Source organism: Phaethon lepturus, unplaced genomic scaffold, assembly GCF_000687285.1.
Source record: "Phaethon lepturus isolate BGI_N335 unplaced genomic scaffold, ASM68728v1 scaffold1241, whole genome shotgun sequence".
Taxonomy (NCBI): Eukaryota; Metazoa; Chordata; class Aves; order Phaethontiformes; family Phaethontidae; genus Phaethon; species Phaethon lepturus.
The window spans coordinates 13,755-37,005 of record NW_010519592.1 but is presented as its reverse complement, the minus strand read 5'-3'; the positions used below and the strand labels follow the sequence as shown (position 1 = coordinate 37,005).

General features: G+C 36.4%; 1 protein-coding gene across 1 annotated transcript in view; it reads right to left on the bottom strand.

Moving 5' to 3' along the window:
* Positions 1-899: 899 nt before the first annotated feature.
* Positions 900-23,251, bottom strand: part of NKTR (natural killer cell triggering receptor) — a 34,726-nt gene continuing 12,374 nt past the window's right edge. The window contains exons 5-15 of the mRNA XM_010297085.1: positions 16,199-16,228; positions 15,236-15,381; positions 13,220-13,436; positions 12,479-12,631; positions 11,220-11,307; positions 7,993-8,138; positions 4,048-6,996; positions 3,717-3,812; positions 3,322-3,381; positions 2,650-2,748; positions 900-978 (exon numbers count right to left, since the gene is read on the bottom strand). Of these exons, the coding sequence (XP_010295387.1) occupies positions 900-978; positions 2,650-2,748; positions 3,322-3,381; positions 3,717-3,812; positions 4,048-6,996; positions 7,993-8,138; positions 11,220-11,307; positions 12,479-12,631; positions 13,220-13,436; positions 15,236-15,381; positions 16,199-16,228 (4,063 nt within the window). The remainder of the gene's footprint in view (positions 979-2,649; positions 2,749-3,321; positions 3,382-3,716; positions 3,813-4,047; positions 6,997-7,992; positions 8,139-11,219; positions 11,308-12,478; positions 12,632-13,219; positions 13,437-15,235; positions 15,382-16,198; positions 16,229-23,251) is intronic.

Genomic DNA, 23,251 nt, shown 5'->3' with positions numbered 1-23,251 from the left:
CATGATATACTCAACAGTTTACAACATTCAACTTCAAAATGTGTTGGAGTATGCCAAGAACTGTAATGTGAATTGAAATGAATTTCAAAAAGTGTTTAGAAACACTTTTTTTAGACTCTTAAGAACATTGCTGTTTATCACAAAATTCACTTTTAAACATAAAAGTTTAGACAAGTTGGATATTAAGATCAAAACTCAGTCATCACACTTTTGCTCACTGCTTGCCAGTTTGACAACTCTCATCGAGTACAATCTCGCCCTTTTCAGCAGACTTCTGAAATATCACAGTACAGGAAGGGTTAAGACAGAGTGGCAGTCTTTGTTTTCATCACCTCTCTGTTGTAAATACACTGTATATAATGCAACAATCAACAAACCAGACAGCATGGAGCCCATCCTCCAGCATTAAAAAAAAGCATTTTAATAAGCTAGAAATGGCAGCCTTCGTAAGAAGTTTTCTTCACAGTTTTATAGTTGCTAGCATATATTTAATAGTAACAGGCAGAAAGCCCTAACGTGTTTATAAACATACTTGAAGACAGTACTGATTGCTGCACCCAGAAAAGTGGTGGCAGAAAATTTACTTAAGTATCATTCATGGCTTGGAAAATCCAATTCAAGGAAACAAAACTGTTTGGTTTTTTTTTCCCCCGCCCTCTATTGCGTAGAAGTAGCATTTGACATTAAATAAAACAACCAACAAAGCCACAAATCAGTTGAGTTGAGCTCAGTACTTCTCTCCGTAAGTATACAGTCACTGAAGCAAGTTCACTGTTAAACGGTAAAGTTTCAGCTAATTCAATAAACACCCTTCAACTTCACTTGTGACACTGTCAAAACAGGTTTTTAACATAACACTGAAAAAATTAAATACAGTTTCCATCGTCAAAGAAACGTTTTCAGCTGTATCTGCTGCTTTCACTGGGACTTCGGTTGTTAGAGTAACTGCGATCACTTTCACTGTCGGAGCCATAAGATCTACAAAGAAAAAGATTAAAATGCCTCAAAATTGTATTTTGAGTTTCAAATTCAAAATTGCATTGTGTAAAAAAATTGTCAAGACAGACAAGCATGAGACAAGAAGAAAACATACAGAAAGTCTTTTACAGGATCATATTTGATATAATCGAAGTATTCTTTAAGGGACACTCAAAACTAAAACGATCACTAACTACACATGAGAAAACCCCTGTGTAACTCAAATCAAACTGTGTTTCTAACTACAAAATTTCTTGCTTTCTCTGATACAGCTAAGAAATCCTCCAAAATAACTGTTTTTGTAAATGCTAATACCTCACTGAGAACTATATTCTAGCAAGTATAATTTTATATAAATATACTACAAAATATATATAAAATATTATAAATATATTGCAAGCATTTCTCAGCTAAGATAATTTCACAAATGCTTGCTTTATATATTGCAGTTTTTCATTTGAAGAAGGGTCTTAAGAATTAGGCCCCATGACAACAGGAGTGGAAGCAGAGTGGAAGTTGTAGATTAAGATGTTTTGGCTTATCCAGAAGAATTTTAAGCTCAGCACCTGGCCAAACATCAAGATAGAGTCCAGATGGTTTCAGACAAGCCACAGGACATATTCAAATTCCACAGAATGAACTTTCATTAGAGATTTCCTAGCCTCGTGCCTGCAAGGAAAGCTTTCTAAATGAAAGATGAGCATATCCTAATCCAACATTGTTTCTCTGAGGTTTCCCAACATCCTAAAACAATGATTTTTTAAGTCTATTTGCATACTCTTCGTTAATCTCATTAATTTCCCCTCAAACACAAGATGAAAGTTGTCTCACTGTCAGAACTAGACGAGGAAATGGGTGAGAGCAAAGTCCATTAATATTTGGTACAAAGTTGTCAAGAAATGATTATGAGGACACCAGAGGGTGAAAATTTACAGCAGTCTTAGAGATCTGCCTGATTTACCACTGACTAATACGGGACATATTAAAGGGTACAAATGAAATCACAGATATTCACTACATATATCCTGTTTCACTTCAGATCTTTGTGTAATGTGCTCACTTACACCTACAGAATTCCCCTGGACTCCACAGAATAAATTTAATCCTAAATTCAATCAGAAGCACACTGGATTTGCAGGTAAAAATGTTCTTTCAAAATATGTTCTAGGAAATTAAAAATTAATTCTGGAGAACACTGCAATTTTTAATTTCCATTCCAGATTTTTTTTTTTTTTTTTAAATCCACTCTTGCAGTCCAACCAAAAAGAATTTACTATTCAGTGTAATTCCTTGCATACCAGGTAGCTTTTAATCCATAACAGGGCACTTGATTTAAATCTTGAGAGCTAGTTCATTGTTGTTTTTAAGAAGCATTTACGATTTTTAAAAAACCCGAACGTGCTTATTTTGAATGCATACATACAATGAACTGAAGGCTTCTCAAATCCTTCTTATCCTAGTTCCTCAAATTTAGTACGTCAGAAATATCCCATTTCCTCTTGCACACGCTTGCTCTAATTTTAATTGTTTTTAATTATTACTTTTGGTAATAATGTGGGTTTTCTATGCTTGGGTGAAAAAAACATTAGCCTTCATGAACACCAGCATGCATCAGTTAAGCAAATTCTGTTGCATAATTACAGTGTCGAAGTCATGCTAGCAAAAACATACCTGGATCGCCTATCATAACTTCTAGATCTTCGATAGCTGTCACTCCTCTTGCTTCTACTTCGACTTCTGCTATAGTAACTATCATACGTATATGACCTACTTCAAAGAGAAAAGAAAGTAATTATAAATTTACAACTTCTTGTCTAAAGTGGTATTTATTTTAAAGACATTTATATACACAGATGAGTGGCTATATAGAAATCACTTTTGAAGGATGTAGCAAGCAACAATTCTATATTTTATGGAAGTTTAAACTCAAGAACAAGTATCTTCAAAGCAACAGTAAAAATCTCAAGTTTATTAATCTAGAAAAGACTTACTAAGCAGTTAAGTTTTGTGTTTTCTCCACAAATTGTAGATGCAGTAAAATTCTTGTTTGCTAATACTTGTTCTCAGAAGTAACAAAGGGATTCCATTTCTAACTCAATTTCATTTTAACAAAGAGAAACGTGTTCACTATTAATTACCACATATCATCACCTAGAACTGTAATGCCAGGATAATTTGCTTATTTTCAGCTTTTAAAAGTGTCTTATATTGATTTTGCTTTGATCCAATTTGCTATCATGGTATTATGTTTTATGTACCATAGATAAAGGGGTATTCTTATACAAAGACATTTTTATAATAAGTACATTTATTGCAGAGTTCGTATAAAACTATAATCCATACCTGGATCGACTGTGATGACCATAAGAACTACTGCTGGATCTGCTTCTACTATAGGTTCGACTGACAAAACAAAAAAAACCACAGAGACATTTTCAGTTAATCAGAAACAAGTGCTGCAGAGAGGAAGGAGAGAGAGGGAATGCGAGGAAAGGAACATGTTTTGCTCAGAATTCCTCACCCATACTACAAAACATCAAACAAAACTGTTTTTCAGTAACAGGAAATTTTGAAATCTGACTATTCTAACTTGCACGTTTCAAGCAGATACTTCAGCCTGCAGTAGGCATAGCTAAGCACGTTGCCAACTCGCGCAGAGACTGAAGCACCAGACTGCTGTGCCTAATTTACTGGGTTTGTAATACACCCCGACACTATCTCCAGTTAGAGAAACGTACCTACGACTCTTGTAACTGTGGTAAGAACTACTTCGACTTCTTGACCGATCTCTACTATACCATCCTCTGCTTCGGCTTCTTGTATAGCTTCTTGACCTATAATCAACAAACAACTTTGAAAAGCACAAAATAGAATACGACTGAAGAGAAGAGCAGCAGGAAACAGGAAGCAAAGGCATTATCTTTTAAGCTAAACGTTTATTACATACTTGCTAAATGATACAGTGCTGTTTAAAAGAAAAACCTGAGTTGTAAAAGAAAACCATGCCTTAGAATTATCAGAATTCTCAAGTTACCATGGTAGGCTGTGGGAATAGCACAAACGCCTTACCTATATGAATATGTAGAACTTCGGGATCGACTTCTTGAGTGACTGTAAGATAGGGACCGTGTTCTGTGCCTGGATTTAGATTCAGATTTACTTCGTGACCTAGTGAGACTCCTGGATGGGCTATTGTCATCTCTACTTGGAGATTCTTCCTCACTGGAACTTTCTTGGTTCCTTGGCCTTCGATTTAGCCGTGCTGTTTTTCTAACTTCATCAAACAGAGATCCAGGCCTTACTTTATTTTTAGCTTTTATTTCAATTCTTAAACCTGCTGGTTTAGGCTCTGGTGCTGAAGATACATTCTTAACTTCTGTGGCAGTACTAGTTGTTGCTGGTTGTAAATTACCCACACCTTGCAAAGGCTTCCATTTATTATCTATCATATTGCTTTGTGTATTTTCAGTAATTTCACTTTTTAAACTACAGTCTTTAGCACCAGACAGAGGGACAGAGTTATTTTCTTGCCTTCCCGTTTCTTTTTCTTCTTTAATATTAATAAAGTCTATAACATTGTTTCCTAGTTTGACAGCATCTTGTTCAGGAGTCTCCACCTGTAAATCTTTGTTTATGCTAGCACTTAAAGCCTGAGGTTTAGCAGTAAGAATGACAGGAGACAAAATGTCCACATCAACCTTCCCTGGTGAGTTACGATCTGGAGTACAAATCTCCATGTTGTCATCTGTCTGAATAACATCTTCCAGTCCATTCTGGCTACTTTCTTCAGCTTGCTTAATCTCATCCTTGCAAGCGGTCACATTTATTACTGAGTTTAAAATACTGGTTGAAGCGTTTGTTTCAACGCTATCTTTATTAAGGTTACCGTGACCTGGTGAGGCATCACATGTAGTGTTTTTACCTAAAATGTTGTCATCTGCACAAGACTTTTCACCATTTCCCATTTTATCTTCAACTATTTCATCCTTTTCATAAACTTTTTTTTTATCCTTTACATCCCTGGTAAGCTGCTTTTCTTTTTTATCGTCCTTGGTAACTGGCTTTTCATTTATCTCCTCATCATCTTCTTCACCAAACTCCAGGGGTGGCTGCCAGTGAAACATTTCTTTTCTTTTCTGAACTTTGTGTTTCTTCTCCTTTTTCCCTTTTGTTTTTTCTTTTGCTTTTTTGGAATGCGATTTTTTAAGAGTTTTTTTCAATCCATGTTTGTGTTTCTTTGACTTTCCTCTAGTGTTTGTTGAGCTAGAACATGAACTCTCAGATTCAGAAGATGACAAATGTTTGCTTGTCTTCCACGTACAGTCAGAATCCAGAAAGCCTTCTGAAGAATTTGATTGTTTTTTTATCCTTTTGGTAACACTAAGCTCTGTATCAGATCCTGATGTGGCCTCTCCTTCTTCTTTACTAGAGGAGAGTCTGGAATCACCCCTACTACGCCTTGCCTCTCCTCTTTCGGAATTTGATTCAGAGTCCCATTTACTACCTGAATAGGATTTTCGTTTAGTTTTTGCACCACCTCTAGGTTGCTCAGAAGATTTCTCCTTAGCTGCTTTCTTTTTAGCATGATCAGAATCCCGCTCACACTTGGATTTCTCCTCCCCTCTCTCAGAACTTAAGCTATTTTTATCTTGTTTCTGAGTACCTCCTTCTAATTGAAAACGGCCTTCTTTTTCTTGGACTACTTTCGTTTTGGCAGAACGCTCACTGTCAGTAGAGAAGTCTGAAGACGATAAACTGTCACTCTCTTTCAATCCTTGAGAAGACTCGTCGTAGTCTTTTGTACACTTATAAGGGAGAGTACTTTCAGAGCTCGTTTCTTGCCTCAGTTTAAGAGACCGAGCTTTTTGATCACTTGATGTCGATTTTCTTTTGTTTCTGTGTCTATCATCATCACTAAGGGAATAGTAAGATGTTGACTCGCTATAACCTGACCTGTCACTGCGGTATTTACTCAGTGACAGTGATCTGCCAGAAGAACGAGACTTTGTCCTAGAGCTAGATGGACTTCTAGATCTTGTATAAGATCTTGAGTATGACCTACTTCGAGAGGACCTGCTTCTTGATCTTTGCCAACTATCTGAGCTTCTATCACTACGATATTTGGAATAACCGCTTCGATCACTATCTGAACTCCTTTGTTGCTTACGGTATGAGGAAGAAGTGTTAGCCTCCTTAATAACTACTAAATTGTAATTAGTTTGTGTGGGTATTAAATGGGTTGTTTTAGCTTTCATTTCCTGAATTCGCTCATAAGATGGTTTCCATGGTTTCTGCCCAGGTTTCCATCTTGAAGGTGGTGGACTATCACTTAAGGGTATAACAGGGAGGTTTTCTGGGACAACTGGTGGTACGACAACTTTATCACTTGGGAGTATAACTGCTCTGACAGGCTCAGCAGTCTTGTTCAACTTGTTTTCATTTAATCGTGTTGAAATATTTCGTGGAGAATTGGAAACTGTCTTTTGATGCCTAGAGTTAGAACTTGACCTTGACCTACTTTGAGAACGTGATGATTTAGAGGCCGATCTTGATCTAGAACTTCTTCGGGAATAAGATCTTGATTTAGACCTAGATCTGGATCTGGACCTAGATCTGTAGTACGATCGAGACCCTCTGCTTGATAAAGTTGATGAGCTCTGGTCATCTTTATCAGATTTAGACCAGTCTCTTCTGGATGAATGTCTAGAAGACAATGAAGAGGAACGAGATTTCCTCTCACGATCACAAGATGATTTTGTCCTCCTAAGGAAGGAATGAGAGGATTCTACATCTGATGAGGCTGATGTTTTCTTTTTTTTCGTTTGCTTGTGCTTCTTGAAATGCTTCTGCTTTTTAGATTTCTTTTTATGTTTTACCTTCTTTTTCTCTTTTCTGTGCTTTTTGTGATGGCTGGAGTATCTCACAGTACTTCGATCAGAATAACCGTTACGTGACCAAGATCTTGATCTCCGGGATGCACTTCTTTCATCCCATCTGCTTGTACATGGATCACTCAACCTTAAGAACAAACAAATAAGCCCCACACTAAGTGGAAATGCTTTAAAAACATCAGATGAACCAAGTATTTTCCCCATCTCCAATGCAATTAAGTTAAAAAAATTAACACACACCTCCCCTCCTTTACTACCAGACAATTGTTTTGACGGAGCTCGTTACACTCATTTTTAAGACGGAATTACCCCACTATCAAGAGAACTACTTCTCTGTCAGAAATGAATCAGCCAACATCAGTAAATTTTGCATATTGTAGAACATGTGTAAAGAGATTTAATGTTTTGACTACCCTAGTCCACACGACTTTGACCTCTACAGCTATAAGATTCTTAAACAACATTTTAAAACATCATCTTACTTAGTATTCTTTTAGCTGGTACGCTGCAATGCAGCAATAAACTGAATACACTCAGTATATAAAAAGAATTATCAGAAACATTTGCAATTACTCAATAATGACTATATATAATATTCTTCAGGTTTCATTTTGTGGTTTAATCTATCATAACTTGATAGAAGCTTGTATTTAATATCAAGTTGTCAGAAATTTGGGAGAGCTGGCTTCCATCACAGCATTTGCAACTGCAGAAAAAACATATAAATAAAACAATATAGTATTGTTGGATTCAATTGTCTTAGTATCCAAAGAAACCACATAACCAAGTTTGAGGCTAAAGGAAACCTGTCATGGCTAGCTCTATGGAAAGCAACAGGAAACTGCACAGGTCAGTGAATTACTTCTTAAATAAGTATCCAAGATGGCACCACCGGAAGCAACTCTTCTGACACTTCTGAGCATGTGTTCATCTGGCATCACATAAAGTAGAAAGGTTTTAAGAAAGTTTTCCAGTTATAATTTTGGGAACTTAAATAGAATGTGTTAACCACAAAGATATTTACATTTTTTATTCAAACATGAATGACATGGTACATCTACACAATCTATTAAAGCCTGTGTAAAAAAACCAAGACATTTCAAATTTGTAGTAAGGATCTTACTTATCGCCTTTACTCCACTTTTCTCCACTAGGTGGTCTATACGTTCGTAATCTCTGCATTTCCTCTTTCCAGTGAGGAGGGGTCTCACTGCTCTCATCATCATCGGATTCAGAACACGATCGCGATCGAGGTGGGGTGTGATATCGCTACGAAAACAAAGAAACACACTTTTCTTTAAAAGAGACTGGATAATATAGAAAGTATGGTGCCCCTTACACAGATTTTGCAAGCATCTTCCTAACACAAGCCAGACAACATTAGCCACATGAAGTCCATGAAGAAAACACAAATTCTAGATTTCCTGCCCAAAATACCCACCTTTGGTATGCATATATCCTCCATGGATACATCTATACACTGGATTACATAGCTAACTGTGTCTTTTCATACTCTGAGAGATTTCACACAGCTTGAGAGAGGCCAGCAGCTAACCCATTTTTTCAAAACATAGAAGGAAGAATCAAGGAAGAGGTCATGGATTCCCTTTACATAACACCTTTTGGAACAACACAATTACTGCAGATAACCAACTTTTTTTTCAAGATACTAAAGCACAGATGTTTCACTTCAGTTAGCAGACACTTAACTGCTTGTATGAGTAAAGACAAGCCCTATTCCAAAAGTTACCACTGTTCAGTTCTTCAGAAATGGGAATGGAGTTTAAGGCAACTTCCAAGCAAAAAAAAAAAAAACCAAAACAAAAAAAAGAGACCAAAACAACACCAAAAAAAAAAAAAATCTTTCACAGAAGTGTAATGAAGCTTCATACTTAAAAAATTATGCTTAGACACAGCATTTAAGTAGGCAATAAGAGCTACTTGTGCAGCAGAGGAAAAACTCTATAATATTGCTAACTCATTATTTCCCATTACCCAGTTGGATACACATTTAGGTAAATTCTGTAAGGAAATTAGATGCTCCTTGACTCAATAAAGAAAAACATCTGAATTTTACTCAATTATTTTCAGACAGTTATAAAAACACGCGATATGTGGAGAAAAAAAAAATACTGCCCCCCAGAATAAAACCAGAAAGATTCTTATATTGGTTTATTCAGTCAATTGCTGGCAGAAGTCTTTAAGACATCCTGTTTATATAAAACAAATAAAGATAACCTGCCATGAAGATTTGGAGCTTCGCTGTTCTTTAAGCTGAAGCAATGGCTACTTAAAAAAAAGCTTTTACAGATGAATGTCATATAATATGTTGCGAAGATTTCATGGACCTCCCCAATTCTCTCATATTATGCTCAGGAGTCTCTCAGAACCTAAGAGGATTCAAAACTATGAACAAGTATCTTGAAAAACATCAAACAAGTTCACCATGGGTAGAAACTGCTGAAACAAGACAGACACCCAAATCCCTGGCAAAAGCTAATTCCACTAGAGGATTCAAAACTATGAACAAGTATCTTGAAAAACATCAAACAAGTTCACCATGGGTAGAAACTGCTGCTCATCAGACTATCAGAGATGGCAGAAAAATGTGTTTCTCCAACTAACTGTTAGCCCTAAATTATTCCTGCTATTACTGGTTTTCATTCTTAATTCTGCCAAGAGGATGCCAAAATTATGAAAAACAAGACAGACACCCAAATCCGTGGCAAAAGCCAATTCCACTCAGCTTTAAGCTATTTTTCCAAAAGTCTTTATTTACATAAGTATTTCAAAACATTCTGTTTAAAAGGCTTCCTTTAGTGGACATCACAAGTGTCAAATACAGATGAGAGCTGGCAGATGCAGCAGACACCTATCAGATTTCACGTCAAGGCTGGCAAACAAGGGTTGGTTCTCAGGCGAGGCTCAAAAACTACAATACATTGGTCCATGCTACAGCCATCTAAGAGGTTAACTTTGTGGCTTAAAATAATTGCATGGTAGTAATAGTTCATCAGTAGAAAAGTAATTCTCAAATCCAATGGCTATCACATAAGAAAATCAAGCTCAGAGGAGTCTCAGTTAAGACCATCCTAACAAAAAGTGTCTTCAACTACATAGATGCTGATCTCTACATACAAACTTTTTTTTTGGAGGACTTCCACTTGCAAAAAAAATTTGGCAGGACCAAGCCTTGGTTTGGTTTATGGTTACCTAAATGCTGCCTGCTAAATTGATCCAGGAAAATATTCTGAAGGGGAAGAATATGCTCAGTCATGGTACACTACAATTTGAAATACACCAGAATCAAATGCACAATTACTTCTCTTACTTTCTCCCTCTTCTACTGACTGAAAAACAACAGTGCGGCTGTGCAGTATTTTGGACCCTGTATTGCGGCTTATTAAAGAGGAGACAAGAAAACGTCTGCTTGAGTACAGTGGCACTAGCGCAGAAGCAAAAGTCTTCAGGATGCCAGAGATTTGAAGTAGAAATGAAATCTGCATAAACAGTGGCAGTCTTCAGAGAGGAAGGTAGGAAAAAGAAAAAAATGGACTGAGTCTGCACATCTGTAAAAATGCTTCACTACCAGCACTGCAAAGTAGTAACTTCTTGCCCCTGCAGTGTCATCTGTGACGTTACACAGACTTGATCTCAGTCAGAACAGCTGATGAAGTTTGACAAACTACACTAAGTAGCTTAAAAAAAAAAAAAAAGGGATTCAAAAGGTTGACTTAAAGTATCAAAAAGCAGAACAAACAACGTATGTGATTCTACCAAGGTTGCCAACGAAACTGTCGTTTCTCAGCAACGTATGCGCAACCATCAGGAAATTCAAATACCAGAACTTGGGAGGACAAGCAATGTAAAGCAGAAAGGGCTGTATACACTTTGGACACTGCGGAACAGCTTTGTCTACTGTTATGTGTTACAGTCCTAGGGCTTAACAGAAACAGCAAGAAAATCCAATGAACAGAGAAGAGTAATGAGAAGTGACAAAAGCTTTTACTTTAGATCTTGTGGCTCGCATGGGACGAATCTGGCTGAGTTCATTTCAATCTTTAAAAAGAAATAATTTTATTCTTACGTTTGAAGCCTTCTCGTAGCTGAAGAGTAAAAGATTGTTTGGGAAAAACAAATGCTAAGTTAAAAAAACAGTAATAAAAAGGATGGAAAAAAGCATTATAAAATTAACTACCTGACAAGCAATATTTTGACCATATAAACTAGAATCTACAACATGCCAAGAATAGTTAGTGTCACACAAAAACTACAAGGAAAGCTCAAGGTCAGAAAAGATACTCTGGGTGAGAGGAAAGAAAAAAAAAAAGTTAAAAGTTTGTCACATACTATCGTGCCTCTTCCTTTAATTTTTCGTCCAGATTTAGAGACTGATGGTTTCTGGTCAGTCAGAACTGGTGTAGCATCAAGAAGCTTCCTACATAAATGAATAAAATATGAGCTTACATGGGAAAAAACCAAAAAACCCCAAACTAATTTTAAGTTAATCATGCAAAATATCGATCATCTTTATTTTGAGATGGCAGAACTGAGAATTCAGTGAATTCTCCGAGAAATAAAGCAAGCCACACACAGTTCTGCAGCGGAAGGCAAATCAACATACTTGTTTTCAACCAAGTGTGTAGCCTATCTGACCTCTTCACACATAAATAAATACTAACAATGAACTTGGAAATACTCTGTTAAAGTGTGCTTTTCTGAAGAGGTTAACTTGTGTTTGGTGGACTAATCATGAGGACAACATAGACAGAATAGTTTCAGGATCTCGGCAGTTACACAACAACTTCTTGGTGAAGGGAATGGCAATTCATGATAGTCCAGAGGTTCTAAAGCCTTGCTTCCCTCCTAAGCAACAAGAGGTAATTCAGCACTCTTTTTTACAGTTTGTGTAATATCCTTGAAAGAAGCAGTTCCTAAGGCTTTGGAAACATGAGTAAAGTAACATGTCAAGAAAAAGGCTTCCAGGAGACTATACCATTAACTGAAATGAAAAAAACTGATTTCAGAGATATCTGGCAATGTAACGTACTAGGTCATCCACGGCCAAAAGCAAAAGAAATCTGACAGAAAAAGAACTTAACTGCAATTTAGCAGAGGTGCAAAACACAAATTGAAAGTACCTTGTGAACCCATGACTTCCTTTGTATCAGAAGACGACTATTTTCTCTTACTGTCAAAACCATAGACAGGTCATAAAATTCTGGTTTTACAATTCTGAACCAAGAAAGATGAAAAATCGCCTCTCCCAATTCCAAGTTTCCCTTGCAATCAAGTATTTGCTGGGGTTTACATTGCAAAGTATCTTCTGAGTTATTCACTCTTTTTCATCATCTGTAGTTGAATTTAAGGTGGTAACATGCATGATCCTTAAGGACCAATGAAACTAATTCATTACATTTCACTGAAAAACCCTGACACAGGTTATAAGGAATATTACAAGTAAAACTGTAAAAAGGACAAATTACCTCATTTAGAAATTCTGACACTACAGCCATCATTTGCTATCAGGATTAGTAATAGAATAGGAATAGCAGGAAAATTTTATGCGTATTTTCCACCAAGTCAACATAGTAAGAAATGTTCCTTACGGTTCAGGTTCTACATTGACAACAGGCACATCTCTTCTTAGCAAAAACCTATTTTCAGGCACTGGGGGAATTTCTTCAGGACGTACCACAGGTTTGTCCCTCTTTGTGCTAACATCAGCTGCTTTTTCTGTTATATCACTCTTGTCAGAAAGGCTGCTATGGGGGAAAAAATAAGTCGATAAATCAAAAGTCAACTGATAAACACCACTTTTCAAAGCAAATTCCAAAACAAGCCCACATGATGCATCAAACTAAGATGGTGTAACAACTAAAATGTGTTCCATTAACAACCCATTTTAAGTTAAAGGAAGGATGGTACACTATTATTGGAAAGAAGGTTCAGTTCTTGCTTTACAGCAAAGAATTTTGCTTTTAATTTGCTATTTGTCATGAAATATTTTAAAAATATACTCAAATAGATCAAAGATCTATTATTTGCCTAATGTCTCACTTTAACACAGGCATACTGAGTCCCAAATACTTTAACAGACTGAGACTTACTCATTTCAAAGTCACTCCAGCTTCTATCTACACCGATCTTAAACTCTTCCATGGAAAAATCTACTCTACAAGCTCAGCTTTATGGCTTTTTGGTTGGTTGGTTTTATTTAAAAAAAAAATCAAGCATCAAAATCCCAACTTAAATAAAAGTTTTCATATTCATTGCTTGAGTACTTCATGAAAACAAAGTAGAATTTCTCAGACTTCTCTGAAACTCTTAAATTTAAAGAGACTAGTCACCGTCTTTGGTTTGAGGTTCGCTTGCACCTTGGATCCTCTTTCTTCCTCTCTTCCTTTCTTCGTTTTCTCGATTGTTTGGTTTTAGCTCTTCTCTTACGCTTTCTTCTTCTGCTTCTTTCATTTTCAGCTTCACTTTCAGATGAAGTTTCCGAAGAGCTTGATGCAGTGGACTCTGAAGCTTCTGAGTCAGAACATACTTTCTTCTTCTTCTCCAATGCTTAAAACAGATATTATAAATTTACAGTGTGGCCATGTGTGTGTAGTGTGTATATCTACAGCACAAAACATACAATTTTATATTTGTATAAATACACACACCTACTGCTTCAGAGGAGCTCTGTAAACTTTTTTCACGAGTTGCATTAAAATACAATAATAAAAAGTCATACAATTGTGTCCAGTTGTCCTGGTTTTGGCTGGGATAGAGTTAATTTTCTTCCTAGCAGCTGGCACAGTGCTGTGTTTTGGGTTTGGGATGAAAATAATGTTGATAACATAGTGATGTTTTCAGTTGTTGCTAAGCAGTCAAGGACTGTGCAGCTCCTCATGCCGGCCTGCCAGCGAGCAGGCTGGGGGTGCTCGGGAAGCGGTGAGGGGGCACAGCCGGGACAGCTGACCCAGGCTGGCCAGAGATATTCCATACCATACGATGTCATGCCCAGTATATAAACTGGGGGAGTTGGCCAGGGAGGCACCGTGGCTTGGGAGCTAACTGGGCATTGGCCAGTGGTTGGTGAGCAGTCGTGCTGTGCATCACTTGTTTTGTATATTCTTTTATCATTATTATTATTATCTCATTATTATTTTTTTCCCTGTCCTACTGAACTGTCTTTATCTCAACCCACAAGCTCTACTTGTTTTTTTGATTCTCTTCCCCATCTCACTATGGGGGTAAGCAAACAGCTGTGTGGTTGTTTTAGCTACCTCCTGGGTTAAACCACACCGCCAGTCTAAACGCACACCAATAGTATGATACAAATATTTTCCAGCAAAGATAGTTGTGAAAAAATCCCTTTATTTGCCAGGAAGTAAACTGTTAGAACTTCCATGCACAACTTCCACCATATAAGAGAACATATCACTGCAAAGCCAAAACATTTTTAAAGTAATACACAGTAAATTTATAAATGAAGTTGAAAATTGACTTGTGCCAAGCTAATATAAAGAAAGGCTGAGGAATAAGTATGATCTTAAAAAGCAGGGTTCTCCTCCTTTTCTCCTTTGAAAGTGTATTTTAGGTTATAATACTCAATTCACACCTTTGGGTTAGCATAGAATACATGGATAAGCAAAGAGCATTTATAGTAAGAAAAATTAAGTTTCTTTACAAAGCAATGGACAGATTACAAACAAAGTTTAAGGAAGAGCTAGTTGCAGCCTCAGTTGTATATATTTCTTAATTCTAAGACACTGTCATTCTCTTTTTTGCATCCATCATACTTATACATTATCTATCCTCTTAGCTTTCTCTGAAGGACATGTTAACCACGTTACCCTTAAAGTCAGAAGTGAAGTAGAAAACACAAATTTATAACACTCCACCACTTTACAGCAATTGTCCAAACACGTATTTGAGATAATTTATTCCCTATGAATTCTCATAAAAAGGAAAGTTACATTGACTACATACACTGCATATATTAACATTACATGATGTTAAAATAAACCTTTGGAAACTGCACAAAATTGAACTTCAAGAAAAACATATGTTTGTGTCTCCATCCTACAAACTCAGAAAAATAAGTTCTAATTAATTTTTTAGTATGTCACACTAATCTCAAACATTAAGGAGAATAGGAAGCAGACATGTTTTCCAAGACAGATAGGTTTAGGTCAGAAAGCCTTTTCCCTTGCTGTGCCTTCCTCACCTACGCCAAGATTTACGTTTTAAAGGCTTCTAAGACTGAATTAAGATTCTGGAGATTTACCATAATGATTTTTAGATGTTGGCACAATTTTTACATTCTCTGAAAACAATGTCAACGTTCAATTAACTTCAGGTGTAAGTCTGCTTACCATCTTTTGCTGATTTTGTAACAAGCACCCCACAGTCAATAACTCGTACATCAGCATAGGGCCTACTTGCAGTATCAGTTTTCAGATTTTCTATTTGTTCTATTACTTCAAAACCAGAAATAACCAGTCCAAAGACAACATGTACGCTGCAGAAATAAAATATTTGGAAAGTACAAACATTTATATATTGCCATAATTATTTTCCAGTTAATTTCATATTTAAAGTCATTCTGAAATAGAAACCTTCAGTTCTTAAAAAGTGTATTAAACTGAAAAATAAGATTTATTACATTTACAACAATGCTAAGGTTTCATGCAACATGAAACAGAGGTCCACTCCAGTTCAATCCATTCTTCTACGTGGGCAGTGTAAACAGATCATCATTTCTAATCCATCCTTCTATTTTTGAAATTTCTTGCAACAGAGAGATTAAGAGTCTATATATAACGATGACAAAGTAGTGCAGTTTTCCCCAGAGAAGAAGCATTTATAGGTCTAAACAAACTCAGCATACAAATTCCCACTGGTATTGCAGGGACAGTTATAATTAAGGAATCCCCAGTTTTATTATACCACATTTCTCTGTCCTTCCATTTACCCCTAACTTACATTTCCAGGGACTAACATATTTTGGGGATAAAAACATGCCACCAAAAAAAAAAGTACTATCCAAATATATTAAACGTGACATGTCAACTCATTGATTTATGGACTGAGGGCAGCAATAAGTTAAAGAAATGACTGTTAGGATTTAAGAACTTCCAAATTTTTTACCAGCTTTAGGAAATAAGTTGCAACTTGAAATCTTTATACAACTGAAACTTTTGTTTTCCATCTTGTTCTACTGCATAATCTTTTAAAGAATTAAGAATTTGTTTCCCCATTGTTGCCTACTTTCAATATAACATGAGAAGACTCACAACCTTTGAAATTTTAGCCATAATTGGATAAAGAATTCTTACCCATCGAGATGAGGAGCAGGTTTTGTTGTTCTGTTTGACAAACAGCAAGATGGTAAGATGGTAAAAAAAATAATCAGGTATTCAGATGAAGTAAAAGAGGAGAATGGCACAGAAAAAAAAAAAGAGATGAAGGTAAGACAAAAAAAATAGTGAAAAAATCCAGTTAAATACATGAAATTAAAAAACTTTACAGATCATACACACAGGCTTTTTTAAACTTTTACATGAAATTTGTTTGAAGTTTAGCTAACTGCGCATACTTGAAAGTTGTACCAAGTATAATTTTATGCATGCAATAAACAATTTTCACATAAGCGTCTTTTAATACACATTCAATTATAACTCACTAACATTTTTAATCACAAAGAAGATACAATTTGGCAATAAATATTGGGTAACTAATGGAATTTAAATGTTTCTGAAATTGTTAGGTTCTTACATTACAAGGTCACTTTAAAGTCAGTTTATTAAAAAAAAAAAAAAAAGAGAGTTATCATAAATGATAGATTCTTTGCTCCCCGCCCCAGCCCTGCTACTTTTTTACTCTCCATTTACTGGATTGGTCTCATGACTCAGAATATGAAGCAACACATCTACCTTTAACATCAAGACTATGGCACTTCAGCTCATGAGCTCACAGGCTTCCCAAAAGCAACAGCAGCACGATGCAAGCAGACATTATATGCTACCCTACGGTTTACTTTGTGATCAACGCAGACTTCCTCCCTATTTTTCAGCTTCCCACGTTTAGCTGTTTCTAGCCTGAAGGGGAAATGCAACTGCATTATATTTAGTACGCTATCCTAAAAGGTATCTGGAGTTATGCCAAATTTCCAAATTGACTTCAAATTGGAATATTCAAGGCTATGCATATATAATTATATGTTAAGATTCACCTTTTTGATGATAATGCTATAACCTGGTATCTCTCTTTCCTTTTCCAAAAAAGAAATTACTTCTACAAGTAAGCCTGCATAATGTTGCACAAGGAGCCTTGCTACTGCAGACGAGTTCAGTAAGGAATGTCAGAACTTGCATTAATCTTATATATTGGGGAAGGAAAATATTAGAAGTCAAGATAATTTGCATTTGAGGTTATTTTAATATTTGAAAACGTTCTTCCTCTCTCCTCCCCAGGCACTATTTTGCCTTTCCAGCCTTCTTCCAAGGAAGTCCCCTCGCTCTAAATAATTAATCATAGATGCTTTTTCTAGATCTACAGTAACACAGATGTGGTACAATGAAGTCAGTTTTTCACTGCTATAATAAAATACTACTTTAAGCACATACCTTCACTCTCATTTTGAACTATTAGGTCACAAAACACTACAGTGCTGGAACACATGCCAAGAGATGGGACTGTGATTCAGGAGTGTTTACACTCTGATTTTTTTTACGCTCCAAATGCCAAACAGACCTTCCACTTCTTGTGATACTAAACAATACGGAAAATTTCTTTGATTTAACAAAGGGAAAGCAATGCTATCAAGAAGACATGTAATTTCTCAATACTAGAGGGTGTTCTTTGTTTTTCCTTTGCTAATACAGCATATTGCTACAAACAGAAAAAGTCTTACAGCTTTTGAAGTTCTTTAAGCAAAAGTTAACTGCATTAACAACCTGCTGGTCAGTAAACGTTTTAAGCGGGCTTAATTATAAAGCTGATTTAAAGTAGTGAAAAAAATAGAAGTGGGTTACTTCAATGAAACCAGTAATAAGCAAGACTTGGTGCTTAGAATTAGCTAGAAACAGCAATAGGTTCAAACACGCTCGGTTAGGAATGCTGTAGTAATGTGCTCCTGCCATGCAGCAGCAACGCTTGAAGACCAATTGAGCAAATTACCTAAGCATGTACTTCCTTTAGACTAGTCCTCAGTAAGCAAGGAAAGGGATAGCTGGTACATTAAAACCCATGTAGAGGTTTTGTCCATTACACTGACAATTTGATAGATAAAATGCAAAGCGTTTTTCTCATTTACTTGTTCATGAAGCGAAAACCCAAGGAAAAGCATTAGCCAAAAATAAAATTTTTCAGCTGCATGACAAGGAGTTAGGCGACTTAAATTTCATATAGGAAACAGAAATCCAACTCCTCATTGTGTTTTTGAAAAGTTTTCTCATCTCAGTGTTTAGGCTGTAACATGGCATTTATTCTGTAGACATGTACTTTAAAAGACCACTTCAAAGTTTACTGCATATGTTCTGCCTTTCAATCCTTGAACATTTGCTTTGGCTTCAAAACAAATGTTTTGAAGAAAAAGAAGAAGAAAACCTACTTACTGCCTTTGCACTATAGAAACCTAGAATCATCATGACTTCCTCCCCCAAAATATTTTATTAAAACATTTCTATGCAGAACTTTTATGATTTAAAACATTCAAAATCTGCCTCGGATTATTATCTATGCAATAATAGATTATCCAAGTTATTTACATAAGGACAAATACCTTTCTTCACTCAAGTTTCAAGTAAATTGGTTTAAGATACTGCTGAAGAGAAAAGCATCTTTTTGATAAAAAGCGTGTTATTACCCACCCCCCCCCAAGAACCTCAGTCCTAACAAAGGATTCAATGCACATAACAATATGATCAGAAAAACAAGATAGATAAAAACAGAAAGAAGAAAAGGAAAGGACACAGCCTTAGAGGAATGAGACATTACCTTTGGAGCGCACGATGTAACACTGTTTCTGTAAATTTTACACAAAAATGGCAGAAATAAATTGTAATACATTTTCAGACAAAACTGAGTCTATGTTTTATTAAATACAAGTTTTAAATTAATATTAATCAAGTTGTATGCAGAACAAGGATGCCTAAAAGAGGGCTCTAAATTTTCTTTAGAATACAAGGTACTTTGAAAACTACAGTAAGTTCTCTGTAAAAACAAAAAGCAACCTATAGACATAACCTGCTTGCATACACTATTAAAAAGATAAACGGTTAGAAAAGAGAATCCTCCCGCTCCCCTCTCCATCTCAATCCAGCAAAAGTGTTAGAACACATGCACAACTTTAAGCAGATGAATAACTGATTTCAATGGGTTTATTCACATGCTTGCAGTCACATAGGTGTTCAAATGCTCTACTGAATCCAGTCCTAAGTATGTATTTCATAGGATGGCACACCATAGCTTAAATGTTTTCATTTACAAGTGTTAAGGCAGTAAGTCTACAACTGCATACATTTCATAATTCACTGACATCTCCCTTGTATTATGAAGCTCTTCTAAAGCTAAGAAAAATAAGTGCTTTCTCTAAAATATATGCATTGCTATTAGACTGCTTGTGTTCAGAATTATAGGAAAAGCAAACACATCGCAGATGCAAAAAAGACAAAACATGTCCACCAACTCATAACATACTTGTCACTGGTATAATTCTGAGCAGCAGCAATGTTTTAAAACTGCGTTATCACTTGAGTTTCCTTTTTTCTCCCAAATAAGCTATTAGTTTGCAATTATATCTCCTTATCTGAGCAGTGATACGATCTGTTTGTTCCTTATTACGCACAGAAGTGTGCTGTGAACACTTTCACACAGCTCTGCTTTCACAGAAACTTTTAATTATGTCAATGGAACCTGCTTGTGTGATAAGCGCACATATACCACTTTTGCTCAGAGATAATGCAACATCAGCCTCTTTCATTTCAAATGTTTTTATATTACTGTCAACTGTTTAAAAATTAGCTCAAAGGTATTTTATTCACAGTAAAAAAAAAACTGATTAGAAAAATACCTGTTTTGAAACACCAAGAAGACTTAGAGATGAATCACTTTTAATAAGCTGGTAACACTCAGAAACCATTTGTAAAATGAAACCAAAAAAAGTCCTCACAATTTATTTTATCTTTCGTTTAGCAGATGGAAGTGGTTAGTTTTAATTTAGTAACTAGGCATGGCACCACACATTAAACATATCTTTAAAACAAAAAAACTATTTAGTTTTGAGCAAGAAAGCAGAGCTTGAGACACACATTAAACCAACAATACCCTAAAAAAAAAAAATCTAACAGTAATAGCAAAACAGCCTCAAGTTTTAAATAGCTTTTGAACACAGAGGCAAGAACTCCAAGCGTTTGAACTGATAAGGAACACAACTGAGGACTCCAAGTTGTAATAAGGACATATTCCTCAATAAATTACATGGCTAAATAACAAGGCAATAAAATAATTATTATACAAAATTTTCCAATGACAACAAATAGGTCAGTTATTTTTTTTGCTTCTTATGGTTTTCTTTATGCTTCATCTGCACAGTGACTTCTATTTTCTAGTCAGCATAGCTTGTCAGATTTTGTATGACAATGGAAACAAAGTTAAGCTCATGCAAGCATTTGCAGGATCAGGAGTATCATTAATTTTATAGTACTTTATTCATTTTCACAGGAGTTCACTTATTTTGTATTGCAACTTTCCTTACTAGCAGGTTGGGTATGGCCACAGGCAACAGAGTTGCTCTAAAGAGACAAATACCACTACCAGATCAGCTCGACTGAGAAGCAGAACACATTGCTCAAGAAGAACGTCACCCAACAAGTAATACAGGCACTAAGCTCGAACACCCAAGAACAGGCCAACTATCTCCTCCCCGACTCTAAATCTGGGACCTAAAGACATTGCTATATTTGTGCAATGCTCTAGATGCACTCCTCCAATAACTAATAAGAAGCTTTTTGGCAGCAGTTCAAAACAGATACTGGAGTACACAGAAAAAGGAAGATGATTCTAGAGTGGTTCCTGTCAACCTCTACCCCATCCCAGGGATTCCATATCTGAGTATCATCATGGAAACATGACAATTAAAAGAAGATTAACACACTCAGGTGGTGTTTGGAACGCTTGCTAAATAACTGATTGTTCTAAAAGCAGTTACTCCCAGAAAGGAAGCAAATTAATAGCAGTACTATCTGAAAATACTAGTATCTAATTTATAAACTGGTACCTTACAACTGTTTTCAACACAAGTCTGCAATAAAATGCTACAACAAATCCCCTTGAAAAGAAAATTGAAATTCCAATATTTCACAAATCCAAACATTGCAAAGGGATAGTCTCTGTATCCTTTCTGCTGGATTTCAACAAGATGCATTTCTTCAGACTAGAAAATGCTTCTTAGACCCATGTGTGAATAGACTAGGAGTATTTGAAGCACGCATGCATGGAAAGCAATCCTGCCTTAGCTAAACATCTTCCTTTCAACACAACTCTTACTCCTAATCAAGTAAGAAAAAAGATAACAAGCGGGGAAAATTAGTCAACAAGCATTAAAGACGGCACTTCTGACACTATCTGTAGAGACACACTTTATTCTACTTTCCCATCTTGCCAGTTTCTACCAATGCTTTCAGTTACGTTCATTCTTTTTACACTGGCCTCAACGAAGCTCCCTAACAATACTTACACTCTTTTCCATGCCCAGTTCTCTACTGTTGCTTATAAATGCTTCAAACTCAGTCATGCCAGAGCAAGTCCTGATGAATCAAAGCAAGCTGATGATACTTCAGGATTGGTCTGATGCTTGTTTACATTAAGATTAGTCTAGAGCTTCTATTTAATGTAAAACTGACCACCGTTGCTCAATGTCTAACAATTTTTAGGTGTTGCATAGAGTCTTGCTGTGACCAGTTTGTTAGTGCAGTCTGTCAAAGAGCTATTTGCTGCCTAATTACTGTCTGTAAAGACCAGTTATTCCAAATGACACTTTTCTGTGGTAAGCAGGGAAAGCACTTCTGACAAGCAAGCGAAACTGTTACAGTCGGGATTCTTGCTATTATTTTAGCCCTACTTGGGAGAAATGCTTATATAAAAGAAAAAACCAAACTTATTTGTACTCCTTATCTGCTACACATACACATGTAAGAGAGAAATGCAGAGTTCTCATCCCTGAGTTAATCTATGAAAAAAATGCAAACATCTAAAGAAGTTCAGGTGGAGATAAACTGTATTCCTTTCTATAAGTCTAATCAATAAAATTAAACATGTTCAAACCATTAAAAAAAAGAAGCCGAAGACTGGCACTGAAGTCTGCCTTCCACACAATTTTCAGGTTACACATTTGAAGAACATTTTTCCTTATGATAAACTACTGAATAACTGAGCATTCTTTTGAGTATAAGAAACACATTTTAATTTCACCTTAAAGTATGTCACTAAAGGAAACAAACATTAAAAGACAAGCTGTATAGATGCATACTACATTCCCTAAAGTAATCAGACAAACATCACCAAGCAAGACTAGCTGCTTCAATATATTGCAATTTAAAGTTAAGTCAGAAACTGCCTAGATGAAGTCTTTAGCAGTTGTTTCCTACTTTCCTACTTCAAGCTCTCCATGTTATGAAGCAGAAACTAAGTTCCACCATTAAAAAAACTATACAAAAAGACAGATTGCTGCACTATGTGTTTCACCATCCATCCTTGCCTATTCGTAAATTGAGTTATCCAACATGAACCTGAATTTGCAGCTGACTGTATGCACACACACCTGCCTTTACGAGCAGCGTCAGTGGCTTCTGTTTGGATTCTGTAATGGCACATATTCACTCCCAGGATCAGCTGCAGTACTGGAGGCCACAGGTGGGACTCAGATTAAAAGCATAACCTTGATTATAATAAAGGCATCTGCAAGTGAGCTAGGCATCCCAGCTGCTGGGCAGATCCAGGGAGAACGCTCGGCTGCCAACACACAGGCACCTTGAGCTGCCCCACTGTATCCTGCCTGGCTTCCAGCTGCTACTCCAGGAGCGCAGGGTGTCTTGCAGGTGCTACATCAGATTTGCACGCCCTGCCTTGGCGTTCCCAGGGGGGTCTCAAACGGCACTGAAATCACATAGATCTCAAACTGCACGCCCCATGACAAAAAGAGCCCTGGTCAAGAGGGTCACTGAAGCCTAAAGCAACAGAGAATGCTTTAAAGACTCAGCAGCCCACCTAAACCTCATCAGTTATACTGGGAGTTTACTCCTGGGCTCGATTCACTTGCCTGTTTTTAGGGCAAGCTGGTGCCATTTAAGAACCTACAGGATAGCCACGAAATCTGCACATGGCAGGCA